This window comes from Pongo abelii, chromosome 2 (assembly GCF_028885655.2).
Source record: "Pongo abelii isolate AG06213 chromosome 2, NHGRI_mPonAbe1-v2.0_pri, whole genome shotgun sequence".
Classification (NCBI taxonomy): Eukaryota; Metazoa; Chordata; class Mammalia; order Primates; family Hominidae; genus Pongo; species Pongo abelii.
In genome coordinates this window covers 96,862,848-96,887,605 of record NC_085928.1, presented here as the reverse complement: position 1 = coordinate 96,887,605, position 24,758 = coordinate 96,862,848, and the positions used below count along the sequence as shown (strand labels likewise).

At 36.6% G+C, this 24,758-nt stretch overlaps 1 protein-coding gene and 1 non-coding gene across 13 annotated transcripts in view; both read right to left on the bottom strand.

Annotated features, from left to right (window-relative positions):
* The window catches only part of DNAH12 (dynein axonemal heavy chain 12), a 269,970-nt gene that overhangs the window by 163,243 nt on the left and 81,969 nt on the right, over positions 1-24,758 (bottom strand). For 11 of the 12 annotated variants that reach the window (XR_010139196.1, XR_008523741.2, XR_008523742.2 and 8 more), the window contains 12 exons: positions 19,982-20,107; positions 18,905-19,039; positions 17,881-18,074; positions 16,174-16,417; positions 10,116-10,301; positions 8,916-9,116; positions 7,033-7,227; positions 5,547-5,668; positions 5,169-5,451; positions 2,183-2,302; positions 641-797; positions 238-410 (listed from right to left, as the gene is read on the bottom strand). Coding sequence is in view for 9 of the 12 variants with exons in the window: in XM_054551999.2 (XP_054407974.1) it covers positions 238-410; positions 641-797; positions 2,183-2,302; positions 5,169-5,451; positions 5,547-5,668; positions 7,033-7,227; positions 8,916-9,116; positions 10,116-10,301; positions 16,174-16,417; positions 17,881-18,074; positions 18,905-19,039; positions 19,982-20,107 (2,136 nt within the window). In the remaining 3 variants the exon portion in view is untranslated. Of the gene's footprint in view, positions 1-237; positions 411-640; positions 798-2,182; positions 2,303-5,168; positions 5,452-5,546; positions 5,669-7,032; positions 7,228-8,915; positions 9,117-10,115; positions 10,302-16,173; positions 16,418-17,880; positions 18,075-18,904; positions 19,040-19,981; positions 20,108-24,758 lie in introns of those variants that run through there. The other variant, XM_054552008.2, reaches the window with a different exon arrangement.
* Positions 17,579-17,684, bottom strand: LOC112132921 (small nucleolar RNA U13). Its single transcript, XR_002914622.3, has one exon. It is a non-coding gene; the product is annotated as a small nucleolar RNA U13 (small nucleolar RNA).

Sequence of the window (24,758 nt, the reverse complement as noted above, 5' to 3'; positions counted from 1 at the left end):
TCTAATTACCCCCAATCGGGGTGACTCACAACTTTCATACGATAAAGTTCAAACACTCTTGTATGCTACAAAAGCAACCAGAAGTAAATATTCACTATTATAATTTTGCATAAAGAGAATTTGGGATTAGAAAGGGATAATTGTATTCAACTACTGCAGGTAAGACAAGTGAGAAAAGATGACGCTACAGCAAAAAGTAATTATTAATGTGTGAATTAAGATAATTTAAATGCATACCAATGTTCTGTAACACCTGTCAGTTAGAGGCGTAATGACAAGTCGAGGTGAGTTACCAAGATATTCATAAGCATATTTTACATTGCAATTAATGATACGAACTCGGGCATTCTCATTTTCCCAATAATATCGGAGCTGAGCAAGCCACTGGAAATCTGTATCATGTGAGACACCTAGAAAAAATAAAGTAAAATAAGACACATGATCCTTAAATGGAAATAATTTTAAAAAGAAGTATTTTATCTTTTATAACAGCAAATATTAAAAATAATTCATGTTTGCCAACTTATAAAAAAGATTGTTAAAAAAAATTCTGTTGAGAGAAAAATAAATATAGTACAAGTCTTTGTTTACAGATGCTTTCAACATTTTATCTTTAAAAATTAAAGAAAAAGTCACATACCCATTTCAATCATGTCCATGACCACATCTCTAGCATGAACGTCAATAGTAACCAAAGCCCCCAGAGTGGTCCTGGTCTGCTTAGACAACTTTCCTCTTACCAGCTCTACAATCTCATTCAGTTGGTTCTGAAGTTCCTTATAATACTTCTTTAATCCCTACAAAATAAAAAAAAAAGCAATCTAATTGATGTCACATCATAATTAAAACATGTATTTTATATATTTAGTCTTTTATAAAACAATTCTGACTTCTTAATCTATCTCAATATAGAAATGAGTTCAAGTGCGGTGGCTCATGCCTATAGTCCCAGCATCTAGGAGGCTAAGATGGGAGGATCTTCTTTTTTTTTTTGAGACAGAGTCTCTGTCTCCCAGGCTGCAGTGGAGGGATCTCGGCTCACTACAACCTCCTCCTCCTGGGTTCAAGCGATTCTCCTGCCTCGGCCTCCTGAGTAGCTGGGACTTCAGGCATGTGCCAGTAGGTCTGGCTAATTTTTTGTGTTTTTAGTAGAGACGAGGTTTTACCATGTTGGCCAGGCTGGTCTCGAACTCCTGACCTCAAGTGATCCACCCATCTCAGTCTCCCAAAGTGATAGGATTACAGGCGTGAGCCACAGCACCAGGCCCAAGGTGGGAAGATCATTTGAGGACATGATTTCAAGACCAGCCTGGCAAAGCAGAGAGACCCCTGTCTCTATAAAAAAAAAAATTTAAATTAGCCGGATGTGGTATGTGCCTGTGGTCCTAGCTATTCAGAGGCTGAGGCAAGAGGATGGCTTGAGCCAAGGAGTTTGAGGTTATACTGAGCTATGACTATGCCATTGCGCTCCAGCCTGGGTGACAGAGCAAGACCCTGTCTCTAAACACACACACACACGTATACACACACACACGGAGAAATGAATTTTGTGAGTGATTTTGTCAAAGCCCAGTAAAATATTAAGAACAAGTTCTTGGGCCAGGTGCAGTGGCTCATGCCTGTAATCACAGCACTTTGGGAGGCTAAGGTGGGCGGATCTCCTGAGGTCAGGTGTTCAAGACCAGCCTGACCAACATGGATAAACCCCATCTCAACTAAAAATACAAAATTAGCCGGGCATGGTGGCACATGCCTGTAATTCCAGCTACTCGGAAGGCTGAGGCAGGAGAATTGCTTGAACCTGGGAGGCGGAGGTTGCAGTGAGCCGAGATCACGCCATTGCACTCCAGCCTAGGCAACAAGAGCGTAACTACATCTCAAAAAAAAAAAAAAAAGTTCTCAATGAATAGTTATGATTTTAAGATTATATGTAGAAACTGACAGACTTATTGTCTTTGCAAACAATAGATAAGTTAACTAAGAAACATAGGATGGGGCCAGGCACAGTGGCTCATGCCTCTAATCCTAATACTTTGGGAGGTTGAAGTGGGAGGATTTCTTGAGGCCAGGAGTTCAAGACCAGCCTGGGTAGCATAGCAAGATCTCATTTCTAAAAATAATAAAATTAAATTTTAAAAAACCTGGAATGAAAGATGTTACTTAAAAGCAAACAATGCTTTACCTCCGTCCCGCCACTTATAACTTCCTGTGTCTCAGATGTCCAGAACATTTGAGAAACACAAAGTACAACTTGGCCAGGCCACTCTCGAACCCAGTTTCTTCTTGCAGATTCTGGATAAGCCTGAACAATTAAAATAAATTTCTAACTTTAAAAGGTTGAATGAGAAAAAATAGCTAAATGTCTAGCAATAGAGAAATGCAATATTTGGTACATACATAGGCTAGAATATCATATAGTCATAAAAAATGTTAAATGACGAAAAGACTCCCTCCAAATTTTATAAATTATTATGTTTTTGAGATATTTATTTATAAAAGAATGGAAAGATAAACACCAACATGTTAATAATGGGCAGATTTAACTGTTGATTCTTCTGGAAGTTGATTTCTATGTGATTTTTATGTTCCTTTGCTGTCGAGAGTTGTCAAGTTTTCCATATAGAATACCTATTACTTCTATCATAATAAAATATAAAAATTTTAGTAAACTTAGAAAAAACTAGTCAAGGCCGGGTGTGGTGACTGACACCTGTAATCCCAGCACTTTGAGAGGCCGAGGAAATGGATCACCTGAGGTAAGGAGTTCGAGACAAGCCTGGCCAATGTGGTGAAACCCCCATCTCTACTAAAAATAATAAAAAAATTAGCTGGGCATGGTGGTGGGCACCTGAAATCCCAGCTACTAAGGAGGCTGAGGCAGGAGAATTGCTTCAACTCGGGAGGCAGAGGTTGCAGTGAGCCGAGATCATGCCACTGCACTCCAGCCTGGGCAACAGAGTGAGACTCTGTCTCAAAAACAACAACAACAACAACAACAACAACAAAAACTAGTCAAATAGATTATGTATATTGATGCCAAGATTTAATTGAAAAGGAGACTATACAATATAGTTAAAAACTGCACTAATAGTGCCCTTGTATTATTTATCCATAGCTTTTCTGAAAACCTATATGACCAGGGTATACAATTTCACAATTATATATTTGTTCAATTATGTGTAATTGAACAATCTATAGTTTTGAATTCAAGGTATACTTTCATTTTTTTCTAACACTTTGATATTCAAATTTTCTAACATTTTGATATTCAAAATGCATTTAAATGGATTTATGGAGGGAGAGGTTTAATCCTTTTAAAAATAGCTTTTTCAACAGGAAGTGATTTTAGCAGATCCAAACTATAAATTGAAAACAACTACAGAATGAATTTTGAAGCTGATGCTAATGCAAATTATATTTTCAATAAAATAACATCATCTTAGATATAAGAATGTTAAAATAGGATATCAGTATTCTTATAAAATGCTTCTTAGCCATATTTAGAAATAAATGTAAATGATAAGCTAACCTAAGCTTCAAAGAAGGATGAATGGATGAATGGTGACTGAGAGCTATTGCTAGGTACATAGAAGTTCAATTTCTATACTGATTGAAGAAATACTTTCATGGACAATGGTGGTTCTTTCCTATGTGTTTTAGTTTGCTTTGAATCACAAATAGTAAATGGAGAGAAAAAGTCAAGATTTATCTGTAGGAACACTGAAGTTGAACAGAATAGCCACCACAAGAAGACGAGCTCCATAGGGCTCTCGGTGAAAGAAAAAGAACACTCACTCACATACAGTGAGTTGCTGAATATAAAGCTTCGATGCCTTTTAAAACTATTCTACTACTTTACAACTGCTCGTTTGTGGTCCTAAAGGCAGAAATATACGTGTTTATCATTCAAGATTAGGTTAATTGAATTAACATAAGTGAGATACATGTAGTGCCAAGTGTTATCCTTCTTTCAAATTTATGACATATCCCCCTTTAACGTTTGTTCATCTCATTTGAGTTTTTAAGTAGTTGTTTAAGTGTAAAAAGCAGTAAGTGAACTAGGTCATGCATTTACCACTCATGTCTGAAGAGAACTGTCCTACAGATCTGCATGTGCTAATGTGCAGGATTGTTTGCCTATGAAACATATCCACTAGCCTAGCTCATAGCATTTCAATTTCAATATATCTAAAATTGAGCTCTTGATATTCCCCTAAGCCTCCACAAACCTGCTTCTCCTCCAGGAATCACCCAGAGTAAATGCCACCCATATGCTCAAATTAGAAGCCTAAAAGTGATTTTTGAGACCTCCCCCTCCTTATCCTTGTACTCTACAACCAATTCATCATCAAGACCTGTTGAAATTAACTACAAAATTTATTTTTGATATTCTACTTTGCTCCCTATCTTCTGCCATTTGCCTAGTGACAGACCACATCTTTTTTCCTTTATTTTTGGTTTTTATTTTTATTTTTTGAACCTGAATCTCTGGCAAACCAGCCCAAATCATCTTTCATCTGAACTAATCTGAGTCTCCTAATTTGCCTTCCTGTTTTCACACCTCCACTAATCTATTATTTATACCATAGCCATAGTGGTATAAAAATATAAATCAGACTATGTCCCTTCCCTGATTAAAATATTTAGATGGTGTTCCATTGCATTTCAAATAAAATGCAAACTCCTAACTGCCTTCCTTTCCAACTTCATGTCACTTTACTCTCCACTTTGCTTACTCTACTCCAGACATATTTGTCTTCTTTCAGGATCTCCCAAATCCCCAGTTCTCTCTGATCCCAAGGGCTTTACGTAGGATACCTAGATCCTCTCTTACTTGCTCTTTACCTGGCTTATTCCTACCTATCCTTTGTGTCTCAGTTTCAACATCACCTCCTCCAATAGCCTATCACTGGACCTTCCCCCCATTCTAAATTATATACCTCTTATTTTTCTCTCTCATAATACCTTTTATCTTTTATAACAATCATATACTATTATCAATTAATAGCAATATCGTTATATTAATAATAATGTTAGGAACAAAGAAGTAAAGAAAATAAATGATTTAAAATAATAAGAACTTTAAGTGTTAATTTACTGGTTTCCAAAACCTCTTAAACAAAGCATTTGCAGAATATAGGGTATATATCAAATCCTAGGAAACACACCAGCCTGGCTGCAGCGATCACATCGTGAACACTCCGGAGCATTAGGTCTTCCACTTGAATGAGCCACTTTTCCACAGCACCCCGCGCTGCAGACGTGGAAATGAGTGCAATCAGCTCCACTCGCTCGCCCTCAGAGCTATACATGGCTTTAATGTCCAAATTGGGAAGGAACTCCAATTTAGCAATGCCCTCAAAGCATTTTTTTAAATGTGGCTGAACTCTAAGTGGATCTTTGGTCTCTGATAAAATCTCTAACATTTCATCATTAGATAAGAAGAAAAAACTAGGGAAAAACATGCAAATACAAAAGTTTTAGTTATAATTCATCACACATAAGAAAATGCTTTTAATTACAGCACAACTGATTGTCTATCATACCGAGGGAAGAAAAGACGTTTCTTTTCAAGATATGCGTTAAGACCTTTCATAATTTTCTCCAAAAGTTCATTGCAGTTCTGCAGTTTTTCCAATAAACCTGTTAAAGAAGTGGCAGCAAGAACCTAAACGAGACACATGCATTCAAGTCAGCACTTTTATGCCAGATATATTATAAGACTTAAATATCAATCTATACTATATGTTAAAATCTTTTAATGTTAAAAGGTTTATGAAAAAATGTCAAAGGTTTATAAAATTTGCAATGAAATTTTTTGTAGTGTAAAAACTATTAAAATTCAATAAGTTATAAATACTTATCCAACGACACTAGTTAAAATGACAAGTTATGATTGTCATGCATATTGTCATTTCTCCTATATTATTTCGAATGATGTGAGAAAAGTCTGTTTGGCTGATGCTTGATTTAATTCTTACTTTTACTACTGTCAACTATAAACATAACAATTTACAGCAAGGAGTTGGAAAACTACATCCTGTAGACCAAATCCAGCCTGCTGTCAGTTTTTGTATGAGTTGTAAGCTAAAAATTATTTTCACACTTTTAGAAGTTAATCAAAAGAACATTTTGTGACATATGAAAATATCAGTGTCCATAAAATTTTATTGCAGCACAGACACACTCATTCATTTACAGATTATCTCTGGCTGCTTTCTCACTGCAATCAGAACACAATTGAGTAGCTGCAAAATAGACCTATCCTGCAAAGCCTAAAATATTTACTATTTGGCTCTTAGCAGAAAAAAATTGCTGACGTCTGATTTACAAGAAATCATGTTTCACAAAGATTCTGAAGTCAACAGGTAAAGAAAAATCCTTAAAACTCATAAATTTCAGTGCACTACTGACTCTCAGTAAGTCCAGCACAGCTAGTTTTTCATTCAGCATGGGAATAAATTATTATTTCTTAAATTGAATACCAGATGAAAAAGTGGATGCATATCTACGGACTATGTTCACAGTGCGTATGAAAAATATATAGTCTGTCTCTCAACATTTACTGGGAGAGACATAGGAATCAAGTGAGACCAATGGAGAGAACAGCAGATTCTTCCCCATCACTCTGAGTATACAGAGTCACTAGTAGAATCTCAGGTGAGTCACCTACACTATTCATTCTCTCTCCCTCTCTCTTGTTCTCAGTCTCTCCTCTCTCCATTTGATTTGATTTATCTATTTATTTTATGAGGAGGAGAGCAGTGAGTGTTCATAGCAGAAGGCATGTGAATCAGATGTACATTTGAAGCAGCTCCACGAGGTATACTAAAGAGTTACAAGCAATGTATCTTATTAATTGAAAAGTAAATTTATTTTAATACTTTTATGCTTTCTTATATTTTTCTGAAGTTTCCAGTTTGTATACAATGAGCAAGTTTAATTTTTATAATCAGAAAAAAAGTCACACGTTTTACTTAATTTCCAAAAACAAAGGTTCACCTACTGTGAGAGAGAAAACAAACACTTCACCTTTGGATCTTTAGCACAAAACTTCATGATATCTCTCCAGTGTCTGTCTACTGTCTGAAATTGACGCCCTTCTTCTGGCATCTGTTGCATGATATCCTCAGAACAAAAGATGGGCTCTAAGTACAGCCATTGAGCTTGTACTTTTAACCATTCATCAATTGTTTCTTGTATTCGAATCAAGCGGTCCTCCCAGGCCTTAATGAAAAGTATACTGCACTAAATTCTAGTTATTAAAGAAAGGCTATAAATTATAGCAACGAAAATACATTTTAAATTTACTATTATTTTTAAATAAGTGCAAACATCTTACAGCTTAAGGTTACTTATGTATGTCTCACAAAGGCTTAGAAAAATTCTAAGAGGTCTGAGGTTTTCCTAAATCACTGGAACTCACAATTGGAAATGACTGTAACGTTATTTTGACCAGTTTCCTAATCTCTTGGTGAGCCATCTGGAGTCCCAAAACCATCCAAGAATATATCCTTCTCTACCAGCAGTGGTTATCAACCATGGGCAATTTTGCCTCCCACCCCAGGGAACATTTGACAATGTCTGTAGACATTTTTGGTTGTGACAACTGATGGGGGAAGATGCTACTAATGTCTAGTGGGTAGAGGCCAGAGATGCAGTTCAACAACCTATAATGTACAAGACAGCCCCCATCACAGAGAATTATAGAGCCCAAAATATCAACAGTGACAGGTTGAGAAATCCTGCTCTACATCAACACAATTTGGGGAAAAATGAACTGAAATGAAAAATAAAATGAAATAAGCCTCCTTATTCTCAAAGATCCCCTAGAAATGACAAGATATTTCATTAGCTGAAGACCATTAATATAATATCTCTCTTTGGTTCTTAAATATGTGCCTAAGGTCTATGTGTCAAGAGATTAAGTCTCATATCTTCGATTTTTAAAAAATCTCTAAGACAGCTTTTAAATTTGTCTTCTAAATTCCTCTTGTTAGACAAGTAAATTTCTACAAAAAAGTAATGTCTTATCAGGAAAGGCTAGGTTAGCCTGCTTCTTGGGATAATGTCCAGCCTTATGTCCTCTTGGAAGAACATTACTCTGTTTTCTCTGAATAATGACAGCCAAAATCTTCTATAAAACACTATTTATGCTCATATTAAAACCAAACTTCCTTGGTTTGAACCCCAGCTCTGTCACTTATTAGCTAGATGAACTTAGAAAAATTACCTATCCTCCTATATGTTGGTTTCCTTGTCTATGAATACAGATTAAAATTACAGTGCCTACTTTGAAGGTCTGCTGCAAGGATCAAGTGGGTTAACAAGTGTAAAGTTCCAGAGCAGCATCTGAAACATAGTTTCGAATCAATTGATATCAGGGTAAAAAATCCAGTTGTCTTTCCCCAATTTATATAGTCCCCAGTTAGAACAGTTTTCATAAACAATAAGATACGAAATAATCTTGGAGCCTCAAATACCATTTGTTTTTCTCAAGTGAACAATAATTCATTAATTACTCTAAAAGATCCTCATGCTAGCTGTTTACAACTATAATTAAAGCATGGTTACTACAAGTTACAAGAATGCAACAAAAAACAGGGTCTAGGTTTTCTAAAGTTGGAATAAGTAATACCACCTGTTTTCCTCTCGAGTCTATCACTGCCATTGGAGAAGATTGTAATAAGACATTTTTCTTTTAAAAATCATTTATGTCTCAGATGTATATATTTCTATATTAAATTTTGAATATCATTTTGTATTTTATGAAATAAAATATCAAGGTTATAGGTCTATGATTTGATAAACACTTAAAAAAAATCCAATAAGCTACTTATTACCATGAGAGCATATATGTAATAGGATTGTAATCCGTATAAATGACCAAGAGCTGATTATCATGTTTAACATACCTTGATCTCATGTTCAAATGGTTTGATGAAAGGTGAGCCTCTCATTGTCTGAGTTTTTATAATTTGATCATCAAGGATGGCCTGAATCTCATCCACTGAAGAAAGAATACAGACTCCAGTGTCACGATATAGACTTAAATGAAAAGCAATATCATCCCAAGTTCCTATCATTGTATTCATGGCTTTCTCTAATGAAAATTCCTAAAAGGGAGGAATGAAGAAAGAATGGGATGGTGAAGAAAGGATCTTATTTACTATATTGACTTTCCCTAGTGAATTCAGTAAGCATTTGATGTATTACATTATCATTTCCTTAAGATAATCTGTGACTACAGTATAACTTTTTAAGTTAGAAGGTTTTTCAATAATTTAAAAATTCCTAAGAAGAACGATTATGTAGTTTTAAAGAATTCACTTGCTATGAAAACTACTGCTGTCAATATTAAAAATGGACAAGAGAATAAAATACCTGCAGGACTTTCTCTGAAGTGGTCTTTCTACAGGCAGCCCATAGTCTGAAGATGTTTTCTGTGTACTTCAAGAACCCATTCTTTAGGGCCATACTTACCCTGCTAGAACACACACATATCACATGCCACACATACAACAGTACTCTTAATGAAAAAATTATGTACCAACACTAGCACATCATCCAACGACATCGGAATGTGGCAGAATTAAGAGGAGATCAAAGGAGTCATTTCTCGTCTGGATTCAGGACAAGTAAGCACACACTGTTGGGGTGGGGGAGGGGAGAGTGTTTTGTTTTGTTTTGTTTTTGAGACAGAGTTTCACTCTTGTCACCCAGGCTGGAGTGCAGTGGATCTCAGCTCACTGCAACCTCCACCTCCCGGGTTCAAGTGATTCTCCTCTTCCTCAGCCTCCTGAGTAGCTGGGATTACAGGCACCCACCACCATGCCCAGCTAATTTTTGTGTTTTTAGTAGAGACAGGGTCTCACCATGTTGGCCAGGCTGGTCTCAAACTCCTGACCTCAGGTGATCCACCTGTCTCGGCCTCCCACAGTGCTAGGATTACAGGTGTGAGCTACTGCACCCGGCCAGAGAGTGGTCTTCTATCACTCTCCTCCACCACCTCCTGCTGCTATCCAGTACTATACACATTCAACCCCAACAAAAACTATGATTACTTGATTAACAAAGTCATCACATAAAGTATTTCAGTTGATCTTTATGTTTACCTTGCTTGCACCTGCACTTATCACTTCGAATTGTTCCACGTATGGGGTAAGGTTTAATTTTAAAACTTTTCTCAGTGTAGTGCCAGAGTCTGGAGTCAAGTCATAGCCTACAATTTCTGACATCTGTTTCCAATGACGAGCTCTCATTCCTGGATTGCACAGAATGGAGACAGTAGGAATATATTCCTAATGGCAAAAATATAAACAATAATGAGTCACTCATTTGACTTCCACACACATAGATTCCATAGATGAAGGCTTGATGATATAAGGATTACATTTCTTCAATTTATTTAATATATTTCTATCAGTACAATCAAAACCTCAATTAGATTTGGAAGGAGAGAGATACTAAGAAAATGAACCTAAAGTTCACCTACAAAAATAAGCATATAAAAATAGCCAGGAAAATTATAAGAGTAAAAAAGAAGAATGAAGGGCCAGGCGCAATGGTTCATGCCTATAATCCCAGCACTTTGGGAGGTTGGGGTGGGAGGATTGTTTGAGCCCAGGAATTTGAGGTTACAGTGAGCTAAGATTGCAATACTGCATTCCGGCCTGGGTGACAGGGTGAGGCCTTGTCTCTATTTAGAAAAAAAAAAAGTATTATTTTAGAAATTCAAATTCGTTATATATACTATTTGCAGAAATATATAATATATAGTTATAAACACACATACATAGCATGAATGGGGAAAATATGTGTGCCCAAATCCCAAAATGTAACAATGTTTTATCTCTGCTGAGTGACGCCTGCCTTGGCCTCCCAAAGTGCTGGGATTACAGGTATGAGCCACCATGCCTGGCCCCCTATTTTATTTTTATATGAGTCATGTTTTAACTTTGTATAAGTAATAACTTAATATTGTAAATTTTTTTAATTGGAGGACCATAAACTAGCACACTTTTTGTTTTGCTTAGTTAAGGACTTCGTTTTAACCTTCCCTTGGTTATCACCATCATGTTTTTGCTTATCATCACATATTCCCTAGAATTCATCAGAACATAATATAACAGGCACTCAGTAAGTATTTTTTAAATAAATGAAGTTTTAACATCTAAAAAGTAGAAAGGACATACTCTTTATTTATTTATTTAGACGGAATCTTGCTCCGTCTCCCAGGCTGGAATGCAGTGATGCGATCTCGGCTCACTGCAACCTCCGCCTTCTGGATTCCAGAGATTCTCCTGCCTCAGCCTCCCAAGTAACTGGGATTACAGCCTCCTGAGTAGCCTCATGAGTAGTTGGGCCACACAAAAGTGAAAAAACTCCAAGCAGATGAGCAGACAGTAAGAGAATTGGACTTCCACATCTGCATTGCCCCTCCCTCTATTCTGTTTGGTACCAAGAGGGCAGAAAATTTTCCCCCAACTCACTGTTTCTACCCTCATAAGAGCAAGGTCAAAGTGGACAACCAGCTACCCCACCACCCTGCATTCCCTAGCAGGAGACCTGCCCTGCCTTAACCCACAGGAAGCAACTCCAGTGCCTGAACGGATAAATAATTCCTATGGACAAGCAGAGACAAAGGGAAGAGGTGGGACTACCATCCCCAGCCCTGGAAATGTTACTCTGTAAGCCACAGAAGATGCCAAATCAGAGTGGCTATTTTGCAGCACCACACTGTAGGAGGTTTGTCCCATAGGTCTCCTGGGCACAAACTCCTAGCCAGCTTCCCACATTGCCAGAATATACCTGTGGGACCGTCCGCATTCAGTAAGGGCAGCGCTCCCAGCAGGTACTAGAGCCAAGCCAAACCTGGGCTTAAGGTGCCACTTGGAGCTGAAAAGGAAGCAGTGACCTAGCGGTAAAGAAACTCTAAGCAAATATATCCAATATAAACCAAAACAAGCCAGACAAAAAACACTGGAATAAATAATACTTCAATGCAAAGACACAGAGTACATCCAGCAAAAACAACAGCAAACAGGGAACCATGATCTCCACAAACAGACGAAGCAAAGAACCAGTAACTGACTCTAACCAGACAGGGATACGTGAGCTCTCTGACCAACAATAAATAACTAAATTCCTAACTAGACTGATCAACAAAGAGGAGAGAAAATTAAAATAATCAATATTTAGAATTAAAAAGGAGTTAGCACTATAGATTCTACAGACATTTAAAAGATAATAAAGAAATGTTATTAGCAACTTTACAGCGACAAAATCAATGACTTAGAAGAAATGGACAAATTCCTTAAAAATACAATCTACCAAAATTAAACACAAAATCTGAATAGCCCCTATATCTATTAAAGACATTCTCTTTTCCCCTAGAGGGGGAATTGGCACAGGACTTGCTTCAGCCAATGTAATATGGGTGGATATGAAGTATGTCACAGCTGAGTGGAAGATCTAAACTCAGGTACATGGTTTAGTTCAGCCCTTGCCCTTTCTCTCTAACGCGAGATTGGCCCACATTAGCTCAAGACATAGCCTGTGTCCTGGAAGTTAGAAAACTCAGGAGCAGAACAGGACTGCAACTGGGAGCAGAACTTAGCTAACCCGTGGTCCTCATGGAATATGAAGAATAAATAAATAAGTACTTGAAAAATATATATAGAGAGAGAGTCTGTTTTCAAAACCTTTCCTACAAACAAAACGTCAGGCTAAATGGTTTCACGAGTGAATGTTTCTCTAAAATAAGAAAGAAATAATACCAATTTATAAAAAACTCTTTCAGAAAATAGAGAAAATAAAACTTCCCAATTTGTTTTATAAGGCCAACATAACCCTGATACCAAAATCTGACAAAGACATTACAAGAAAACTAAGACCAAGATCCTTCCTGAACATAACCTCAAATATCCTGAATAAAATATGAACAAATAACAAACTATAAGAGTATTAGAAAAAAATATTTTGGCATGGGGAAGGCATTTTAAACTACAGTTCAGAACCCAAGAGCTATAAAGGAAAATAATAAAAATAATTACATAAAAATAAAAGGGTTCTGCAAGGCAAAAGCTATCATAAGCAAGGTCAAAAAGCAAATAATAAATATTCACATCACAGACAAAGCTTAATCTCCTATACATACAGGAAAAGAAATCAATAAGAAAAAGGTCAATAATTCAACAGAAAAATAGGCAGAGGTAAGTTAAAACAGTTTACAGGAAAAGAAATATAAAACACTCTTAAATATATGAAATATATGAAAATATGCTTAAAATTTTACTTGCAATAAGAAAAATGAAAATTCTCCTAGTAGAGTAGCAAAAACCTAAAGTTTGATGATATTTTGTTATGAAGGTTGATGAGAGTATATGTTGGTATAACCTCTACGGAGGGTAATTCAACTGTAGATTTTAACCTGGCATTTACTCTTCCACAATTTACCCTGCAGTCACACCTTCGAACACATGCAATTCACACACACACACACACACCAGATTAGTCATACATTATACAGGTGTGAAAAAAATGAAGAGGCTCCCTATATACAAGAAGAAAAGGTCTCCAAGATAAATTAAGCAAAACAAAGAAAGAAAATAATATACATTGTATGCTACACTTCATGTAAAAAGATAGAAGGATAAGAATATATACTCACATTGTTATATATGTAATAAAACTCTGGAACTATACACAAGAAGGTAATAACATTGATCACCTGAGTTATACAGGTGAGAACCATGAGGAGACTTTTCAGATGTCTCTTTTTATATTTTTTAGACCACGCAAATGTATTCAACACTGAAAATGATTTTTAAGTTAAAAAAAATCAGACAGCCATGGAATCTCTGAGATGAATAGACATAGACAGGAACAATGCTTGAATCCAATCACAGAGTTTGTGTGCTCTGGAAATGCTGACAGTGGAAATTTAAGGATGTATTACTGACTGTCGAAAAAACTGTTCTTATTCTCTCTTTATAAATGAGAGGACCGAGGCACAAGTGGCTAAATATCTTGCTCAAGGTATGCCACTGCCAAGTGGAGAATTGTGCTATAACTAAGCAGTGTGGTTCCAAATCCTTCCCAATAAACTGTTACCCTGTGTTGCTGCACTTAGTATAGGCTAAGCGGTCTGCCCTGGTAAATTTATGCCCTTATTTTTTTTTTTTTGAGACAGGGTCTTACTCTGTTGTGCCCAGGAGTGCGGCAGTATAATCATAGCTCACTGCAACCTCAAACTCCTCGGCTTAAGTGATCCTCCCACCTCAGCCTCCCGAGTAGCTGGGACTTGAGGTGCAGCTGAATTTTTTTTTTACCATGCCTGGCTAATTTTTTATTTTTTGTAGAGGTAGGGTCTCACTATGTCACCCAGGCTGGTCTTGAACTTCTGGCCTCAAATGATCCTCCTGCCTTGGCCTCCCAAAGCACTGGGATTACAGGTTACAGGTGTCATCCGCTATACCCAGCCTGCTTCCAAACCTTTCTATTTCTCTTCATTAGCACTTGATGATGAGAATAGCTCTATCAAGGCTTTCTTGAGTAATTTTGGAGTTTTGCTCTGTTGCCCAGACTGGGCATGCAGAGGCTTGATCTCAGCTCACTGCAACCTCTGCCTCCCGGGTTCAAATAATTCTCCTCCCTCAGCCTCCCAAGTAGCTGGGATTACAGGTATGCACCACCATGCTCAACTAATTTTCTGTATTTTTAGTAGAGAGGTTTCACCATATTGGCCAGGCTGGTCTCAAACTCCTGACCTCAGATCAGGTGATCTGCCTGCCTCAGCCTCCCAAAGTACTGGAATTACAGGCATAAGCCACCGTGCCTGGCCTTGAGTAATTCTTAAGATTCAGAATCCATAGGTCAATAATTTCTCTGGACTCAAAAGCCTTCATCTAAGCATTTTGCAAATGCTAAAATTTTTTAATGTATTCATCTAGAAAAAATAGTTATAACCTCACTTCAAAGTTTGGATTATGCTGAATTAATGGTAGGCTATTTTATTATGCTTGTTTAGTTTTATTATAGTAAATTATGAACAATGGTGTACTCTTCCTATGTTTTCCATAGGAAAATGACTTAGTGTCATTTTCAGGAAGTGTGCAATCTGCCCTAATAGGTCTTCTATTAGTAGAAGACCTAATAGTAGAGCAATCTTCTACTGCCTTTCTTGGGCCAGAGGAATTTTTTGCCAGATCTGGCTTTATATGTGTATTCTCCTTGATCTGCCCCAAATATGGCTGCCATTCACCACCTAACCAGCCTTTCCTACACTCCATAGTGGTGCTTCATGATGAGGAGCTAAAGTTGTGGGAATAGGACACCAAAACATCAAAGATGCAAACAGATGTAATTCAAAAGATGAGAAGAATAAAGTGCCCTCTCTTGCCCTTACCACTTCCTCCCAAAACCAATCACTCAGCTCTGTCACAAGTACCCACGCCTAGAACAGAGGTGGGAGTGAATACATTAAAACATTTTAGCATTTGCAAAATGCTTAGATGAAGGCTTTTGAGTCCAGAGCTTGACCAAGAGGCTGAGGCATAGCAGAGGAATTTAAAATCTTATTTTTTTCTGATTGTTTCTCCTCAGTACCTTCATTTGGCCATACTCCTTTGATTACAAGTGACAGAGACCCAATTCATTAGCCAAAGGGGAAGAAATAGTGTCTTCTTCTTGAGCCTAGGAGTCTGAGGCTGCAGTGAGCTATGACTGTGCCACTGCACAGTCAACAGAGTGAGACCCTATTTAAAAAGTAATAATAGGCCAGGTGTGGTGGCTCATGCCTGTAATCCCAGCACTTTGGGAGGCCAAGGTGGACATATTGCTTGAGCACAGGAGTTTGAGACCAGCCTGGGCAACACAGCAAAACCCCATCTCTTCAAAAAATTAGCCAGGCATGGTGGTACACACCTGTAGCACCAGCTACTCAGGAGGCTGAGGTGGGAGGATCGCTTGAGCCCAGGAGGTGGCAGTGGCAGTGAGTCACCACTACACTCCAGCCTGGGCAATAGAGCAAGACCCTGTCTCAAAAATTATTAATAATAATAAATAATAAACATGTAAAACCAGAAGATAGGCTTTATAATTTATATATTAGGTAACAGAAAAGTTGAGAAGATAGCTATAATATTAAAATGCTATTATATATATTTATACCTTAAAAGCTTTTATCTGTTCCATGACTGTACTGCACATAGTAATAGTAGCATTCTCTTTTGGTTCTTCTTCAATTTTCTCTTCTTCCAAAGACCGTTTTCTTGCTGCCTTTCTTTTTTCTTGTAATTCTTTCTTTAGCTTCGTTTGGAAAAATTTTAGTGTCTTAAAAATTTCTCGGGAAAACTCTTCCACATCAGCCTCCATGCTTTCCCCATTGAGGTCCAAAAACCCTCCATCCATCCACCTGAATTGAAAGAAAAAATAGTATTAAACTCAGACTTTTGAAGTTTGAAGTGGCCTTAGAGATCCTTTAGGCTAGACCCCTTGTTTTTTAAGAGAGAAAAATGAGGGCAAGAGCTGTTAACAGTTTTTCTCAGGCACACAAGTAGAGCTGATGGTAGAAAGACAGAACTAAAATAATCATTTTGATTATGCTGCATGTGCTAAAATATGTATGATTATAAATGGACGATTAACAGTACCCAAATAAAATGCAGATTCATATTAGAGAAATGCAAATCAAACCACAATGAGAGACCATCTCCCATCAGCCAGAATGGCTATTACTAAAAAGTAAAACAAAAAAAACAAAAATCAGATGCTGTGGAGAAAAGGGAATGCTTATACACTGTTGCACTGTTGGTGGGACTGTAAATTAGCTGAGCCACTGTGGAGAGTAGTTTGCAGATTTTTCAAAGAATTTAAAACAGAACTACCATTTGACCCAGCAATCTCATTACTGGGTATATACCCAAAAGAAAATAATCATTCTGCCAAAAAGACACATGTACTTGTCTGTTCATCACAGCACTATTCACAACAGCAAAGACATGGAGTCAACCTAGGTGCCCATCAACAGTGGATTGAATAAAAAAAAATTGGTACATATACACCATGTAATACAATGCAACCTTAAAAAGGAATGAAATCATGCCCTTTGCAGCAACATGGATGCATCTGAAGGCCATTATCCTAAGCAAATTGATGCAGGAACAGAAAACCAAATACCTCATGTTCTCACTTTGAAGTGGGAGCTAAGCCCTGGGTATACATGAACATAGAGATGGGAACAACAGACACTGGGAACTACTAGAGGTGGGAGAGATGGAGGGGAGCAAGGGCTGAGAAACTACCTATTAGGTGCTGTGCTCACTACCTGGGAGATAGGATCATTTGTACCCCAAATATCAATGTCATGCAATATACCCACAAAACAAACATGCAAATGTTTCCGAATCTAAAATAAAATTTGAAATTATAAAACAAAAATAAAAATAAAATGCAATTTGACTCCATACTTCTAATTTTGGGGGTAAACATTAGTGAAATTAATCTATTGTATTAAAAAGAGAATTGACTCTCAGAAACCAAAATGACAACTCATATATTATATATATTTTTTTCATGTCAGAAGGGTAATGTGCCGACACCGTAACAACGTTTGAGGGAGGCACATCTCTCACACATGAGCATGAAAATCCAATCATTATGCTCATAAACCAGAAAAGGATCTCAGATATTTATTGTATTAGTAAGGTTAGTGGGACCTTAGCAGCACTGGATGCTTCTCCTATATGGTACCTGGTTCTCTTTCAAATGGACATATAAATCCTACTTTTAAACACTTAACCAAAAAAAAAATCAATTTATATTTTACAAATTATTTTCTATGATTTGCTTGATTTTTATTACATTACCAGCAATTACCGTTTTTCTGATCGTTGCCACTTCAAAACAAAATTAAAAAACTTCTGATAGGGCTCAATGTTAACTTTTAATTTATCCAGTTCAGGATATTTTGTCAATTCCCACTTGAAAAGTTCCTCTTCTTTATTAATAAACTGCACTGCTTCTTCAGATTCCTGAATACGTTTTTGTAGTTGTCTTACATCTGTCACATACTGAAAGCAAATAAGTTTTTTGTCTTAAAAAATATTCAAGTAATGTTATAAAAATAAAATCATATGATACTGTGTACAATATGTCCTTGTATTTATACAACAAGTTTATTTTTAGGCTGGAGTGCAGTGGCGTCATCTGGGCTCACTGCAACCTCTGTCCCCCTGGTTCAAGCGATCCTCCCGCCTCAGCCTACCGAGTAGCTGGGACTACAGATGCGGACCACCACGCCCAGCTAATTTTTGTATTTTTAGTAGAGACGGGATTTTGCCATGTTGGCTAGGCTGGTCTCGAACTCCTGACCTCAGGTGATCTGCCCACCTCAGCCTCCCAAAGTGCTGGGATTACAGGAGTGAGCCATTGCGCCCGGCCTATACGGCAACTTTAAATATTAACTTCACAACATAACAATGATTGAGAGCAAAAGGTACGATTATGTCTACTCTACAAATAGAGAACTGAGTCACAAGAAAGATAACATAGTTCCAGTTTTGGGCCTAAGAGTCAGGTCTTTGTTTGCCAGCCTGGGCAACATGGCAAAACCCCATCTCTACAAGAAAATACAAAAAATTAGCCGGGCATGCTGGCACATGCCTGTTAGTCCCAGCTACTCAGGAGCCTGAGACTACATATAAAGTATTTAAATAAATATTTATGTATTTTACTATATATTATTAGATAAATATATGTATATATGCAATATATAGAAAAATATAGAGTAAATATAAAAAAATAGTAAACTTATATTTTTCTATATTTTTAAATTTATGTTAACATGTCCTGTATGACTCTATGGGCTGGCCATAGCTATTGTCTCATATATTTATCAGACCTGTTGCATGCGCTCCAGCTCTGCAAATTCTGTAAACTCCTCCATGCGGCGTGATTCCTTTTCTATTTCCAAAATAAGTTTCTCTCTCTTGGCCATTAGTTCATTTTCTTTTTTATGTTTAGCATTCTCAATTAGCTTTTTAAAAGACAATTTGATCATGTTAGTTAATCTGTAACAAAGAATTACCAAGTCAGAAATCCAAATACTGTATATAATAATAAAAACCATCAGAGAAGTAAAAATGAGTACAAAAATAAAACAATGCCTATAATTACTAATATAAAAATGCAAAGAATAATAAACCACACAGAAAAACATTCCTAGATCTCCAAAGTGACTTTAACAACTCATATTCATTAATCAAATACTTTATTTAACAGATTTTAGGATAATGATAAAATTACCATTTATTGAGCATGTGCCATGTATCAAGAACTATTAAATACCTTACCTATGTTATTACTGGTATTATTATTCTCATTTCAGAGAAGAGAAATTGAATCTTATGGAAGTCACGTTCATGTTCACAAAATTATAAAAATCAAAATCTGGATTAGAATCTTGGTTTATCTGATTGAAGGCCACGCTTTTTATTACAATACCATCTTACCTCCCAATTCAGGTTAAACTGATTTACATTAGGACTTTTTCAATATCTGAAATATATTCAGTCTGATATAAAATTATAAATTTTATCACTGTGATATTGAACTATTTAATTTCTCTGAGTCTCATATTTCTCATCTATAAAATGGAAGAAATGGGAGCACGTGGGATTTTTATGAGAGTTAAATAATTGAATAAATGGAAAGCACTTTCTCAGTTAAGTGCTTCTATTATTAATTTATATAATAGTTCTGACTTTCTAAATGTCAGCCCCACTACTTACCAGACCTTGTGAGTTAAGCCTAACAGCTTGTCTTAAGCCTAGAGGGCCATAAGTGTGGCCAGTCTCAAACTCATATTGACACACAAAATTACTTTTAAAGTTAGATGGCCAGGAGATATGAAAATTAAATGTGAATGATGTGCTTGAAATGTCAGATTACAAAAATACATACTGAAAAATATATTTACCTCATCATTTTCATCAAAGATGGGATTAATTTTCCTAGGCCACATGAGGACAGTTGCATTTAAAGCTAAGTCTTCTTGAGGAAATAGGAAAACATCTAAAAAGTAACTCATTTGGTGTTTAGATTCCTACAAAAGAAACTCTGGATATAATATGTCATATAGAAAATCTAAGTCATTATGAAAAAGAGAAGAACCAACAACAATCTCTAATACCCTTTCAGATTTCAATTTGGCTCAGATTATTAACTGATATTTTATATATCACCCAAACCAGATGGGTATTTCAATAGCTGCAGTATTATTTATCTTGCTTCATGCCACATAATTGTATACTTTTACGCTAGAAATAAGGCTTTTAAAAAGTTTTCACTTGCAATTGATTTAACATAAAGGAACTTTTGGTCCTCCCTTGTTTATGACTGAAAAACGTAATTAAATCTTCAGAAGTCCTTTAATTTTGATTTTAAAGGATTTTAAATTATTTTATTCTTATAAATTTTTTTATTTTTGAATCTTTGATGACAAAGATTTTAGTATCTTTTCTTTTGTATCTTCACTGACATCACCACCTTTTTGGCCTACTTCACATGTTGCTGTATGCAATAGTCCAGAATATTGTGGTATGTAATAGTTCAGAAAGAGTTGGAGGTGAGTTGGCTGGATACGGTAGCTCACACCTGTAATCTCAGCACTTTGGGAAGCTGAGGCGGGTGGATCACCTGAGGTCAGGAGTTAGAGACCAGCCTGGCCAACATGGCAAACCCCCATCTCTACTAAAAACACAAAAATTAGCTGTGCGTGGTGACGCACACCTGTAGTCCCAGCTACTTGGAGGCTAAGGCAGGAGAATTGCTTGAACCCAGGAGGCGGAGGTTGCAGTGGGCCGAGATTGTGCCACTGCACTCCAGCCTGGGCAACAGAGTGAGACTCCGTCTCAAAAAAAAAAAAAGTTGGAGGTGAGTTGCAAAGAAAAAAAACTCTTAAAAAAATAGATTACCTGAGTAGACAGGTTGAATATTTTTACCCTCTATATCTTTCATTGCTCTATAAGCTGTACTGTAGTACTAATTTTTAAGAATTGAAATACAGATTCAAAGGCAAATTTAAGGTTTTTGATTTTATATTATACATATGTATATGTATATATAATCTATATATAATATAGATATAAAATTATGTATTGAAAATAACATTAAATATGTATTTTGTACTTTCTATATATTATGTATATACAATGCATATAGAAATAAAACTTTACAATAGAAAACAATCCATGTAATTCATTATATTAATAGATTAAAGAGAAAAAGCATATGATCACCACAGTTGATGCAAAAAAGCATGTAGTGAAATTCAAAGTCCAATCATACTAATTTTCTTTTCAAAAAACCTAGTAGCACATCAGCAATAGAAGGGAATTCATTAATCTGGCAAAAGTACCTGTATAAAACCTATGACAAATGTCAATAGTGAAATCTTGAAAGCTTTCCCCTTAAGGTTGGGATAAAGATGGGAAACCTGCCATCCACTGCTATTTGACATTGTACTAGAGTCCCAGACAGTCCATTGTTGCAAAGAAAATAAAGTTTTGCAAATGTGTAACATTTGATCAGGAAAAACAAAACTGTCATTATTTGCAAGTTATATAATGGTATATGCAGACATTCCAAAATAATCTTCAGATAAACTTAAAATTAAGAAGAGAAATTTAAAATACATAAAAATATTAAAGTTAAAAATTTTTTTTTAGGACGGAGTTTCACTCTTGTTGCCCAGGCTGGAGTGCAATGGCACAATTTCGGCTCACTGCAACCTCCGCCTCCCAGGTTCAAGTGATTCTCTTGCCTCAGCCTCCCAAGTAGCTGGGATTACAGGCATGTGCCACCACGCCCAGCTAACTTTTTGTATTTAGCAGAGACGAGGTTTCACCATGTTGGTCAGGCTGGTCTCGAACTCCTAACCTCAGGTGATCCACCCATGTCGGCCTCCCAAAGTGCTGGGATTTTAGGCATGAGCCACTGTGCAGGGCCTAAAGTTCAAATTTTTAAATAGAAAATTTTATTTATTTATTTATTTTATGACTGATAATTTCTTCTTCTTCTTATTATTATTATTATACTTTAAGTTTTAGGGTACATGTGCACAATGTGCAGGTTAGTTACATATGTATACATGTGCCATGTTGGTGTGCTGCACCCATTAACTCGTCATTTAGCATTAGGTATATCTCCTAATGCTATCCCTCCCCTGTCCCCCCCACCCCACAACAGGCCCCAGAATGTGATGTTCCCCTTCCTGTGTCCATGTGTTCTCATTGTTCAATTCCCATCTATAAGTGAGAACATGTGGTGTTTGGTTTTTTGTCCTTGCGATAGTTTACTGAGAATGATGATTTCCAGTTTCATCCATGTCCCTACAAAGGACATGAACTCATCATTTTTTATGGCTGCATAGTATTCCATGGTGTACATTGCCACATTTTCTTAATCCAGTCTATCATTGTTGGACTTTGGGTTGGTTCCAAGTCTTTGCTATTATGAATAGTGCTGCAATAAACATACGTGTGCATGTGTCTTTATAGTAGCATGATTTATAGTCCTTTGGGTATATACCCAGTAATGGGATGGCTGGGTCAAATGGTATTTCTAGTTCTAGATCCCTGAGGAATCGCCACACTGACTTCCACAATGGTTGAACTAGTTTACGGTCCCACCAACACTGTAAAAGTGTTCCTATTTCTCCACATCCTCTCCAGCACCTGTTGTTTCCTGACTTTTTAATGATTGCCATTCTAATTGGCGTGAGATGGTATTTGAGTGATGGGTATTAAATTAGTATATAAAAATAAATTTTGGCGGAGCATGGTAGCTCACGCCTGTAATCCCAGCACTTTGGGAAGCCAAGTCGGGCAGATCATGAGATCAAGAGATGGAGACCATCCTGGCCAACATGGTGAAACCCTGTCTCTACTAAAAATACAAAAATCAGCTGGGTGTGGTGGCGCTAGCTGGGCATGGTGGCGCGTGCCTGTAGTCCCAGCTACTCAGGAGGCTGAGAGGAGAATCTCTTGAACCTGGGAGGCAGAGGTTGCAGTGAGCCGGGATCGCGCCATTGCACTCCAGCCTGGTGACAGAGCGAGACTCTTTCTCAAAAAAAAAAAAAAAGGCCAGTGGAACAGAGCAAGCTGCCTCAAAACAGATCTACACATATATGGACATGGTGGGGATGGTTTCTTCAATAAATATGTAATTGCTCATCTATATGGGAAAATATTTAAATTGGACCTCACATTATTTACAGAAATAAATTTTCAGGATTGAAACCTAAATCTCAAAAGCAAAACTAAACAGCTTCTAGAAAAGGGTGGAAGAAAAATATCTTTGAACCAAGGTAGGAGATGATTTCTTAAATAAAACACAGAAAGCACTAGGTATAAAATAAAAGATTGCTCCATTTAACTGCACTAAAATTAAGGCAACATGGCAAGACCTTGTCTCCAATAGGAAGAAAGAAAGAAAGAGAGAAAGAAAGAGAGAAAGAGATAGAGAAAGAGAGAGAGAAAGAAAGAAAGAGAAAGAAAGAAAATAAATAAAAGATTGCTCCATTTATTATAAAATAAAAGACTGCTCCATTTAACTGCATTTAAATTAAGGACTTCTGTTCATCAAAGACACCATTAAAAAGTTAAATTACAGAGTGAATAAAAAGATACCTAATAATATATTAAAAATTACTACATTGAACTGTATACTTAAAAATGGTTAAAATGGTAAATTTTGTGTTATGTTCATTTTACCACTTTTTTAACTGCTATAAATCAATAAGGAAAAGGTACATAACCCAAAAAAATAAATGAGCAAAATGTATGTATTATCATTTCACAAAAGAGGCACTCCAAATAGCCAATAAGCATATGAAAAGTGTTCAAATTCATTTCTTTTTAGGAAAATGCAAATTGAAAATACCACAACTTTCACCCAATAGACTGGCAAAATTTAAACCATCTCACAATTGCAAGTAAGAATGTTAAAATAATAGACACTTTGTGCACTGCTAATAGGAGTCTAAAACTGGAACTACTTAGAAAGAATTTTGCTTTAATTAGTAAAGGTGAATAAAAGCATATCTTATAACACCTGGAAGAAATGAATGAATGTGTGCCCTGGGATACATGTGTAAAAATGTTCACAGAAGCATTGCCAGTAATATCAAAAGCGGAAACAACCAAATATCCAGAACAGTAAAATTTTTAAAATAAATTATTGTATACAATGTGGAATGGATACAATATGGAATGGAATACTAGACAGCAATGAAAATCAGCTAAAGTTAAGGAACAATGACACTACTAACATAACATTGACGAGAGGCAAAAGAATATAAAAAGTATGATTCCCTTTATATAAAGATCAAAATCAGAAGAAATTAACTATATTGATTAGAAATGCAAGTTTAAGTTGTATAACTATTAAAAAAAACAAGGAAGTAATCACTACAAAAATCAGAATAGGCCAGGCGCAGTGGCTCATGCCTATAATCCTAGCACTTTGGGAGGCTGAGGCGGGCAGATCATAAAGTCAGGAGTTCAAGACCAGCCTGGCCATTATGGTGAAGCCCCATCTCTACTAAAAATACAAAAATTAGCCGGGGGTGGTGGCGGGTGCCTGTAGTCCCAGCTACTCGGGAGGCTGAGGAAGGAGAATCACTTGAACCTGGGAGGCAGAGGTTGCAGTGAGCCAAAACCTCACCACTGTACTCCAGCCTGGGTGACAGAGTG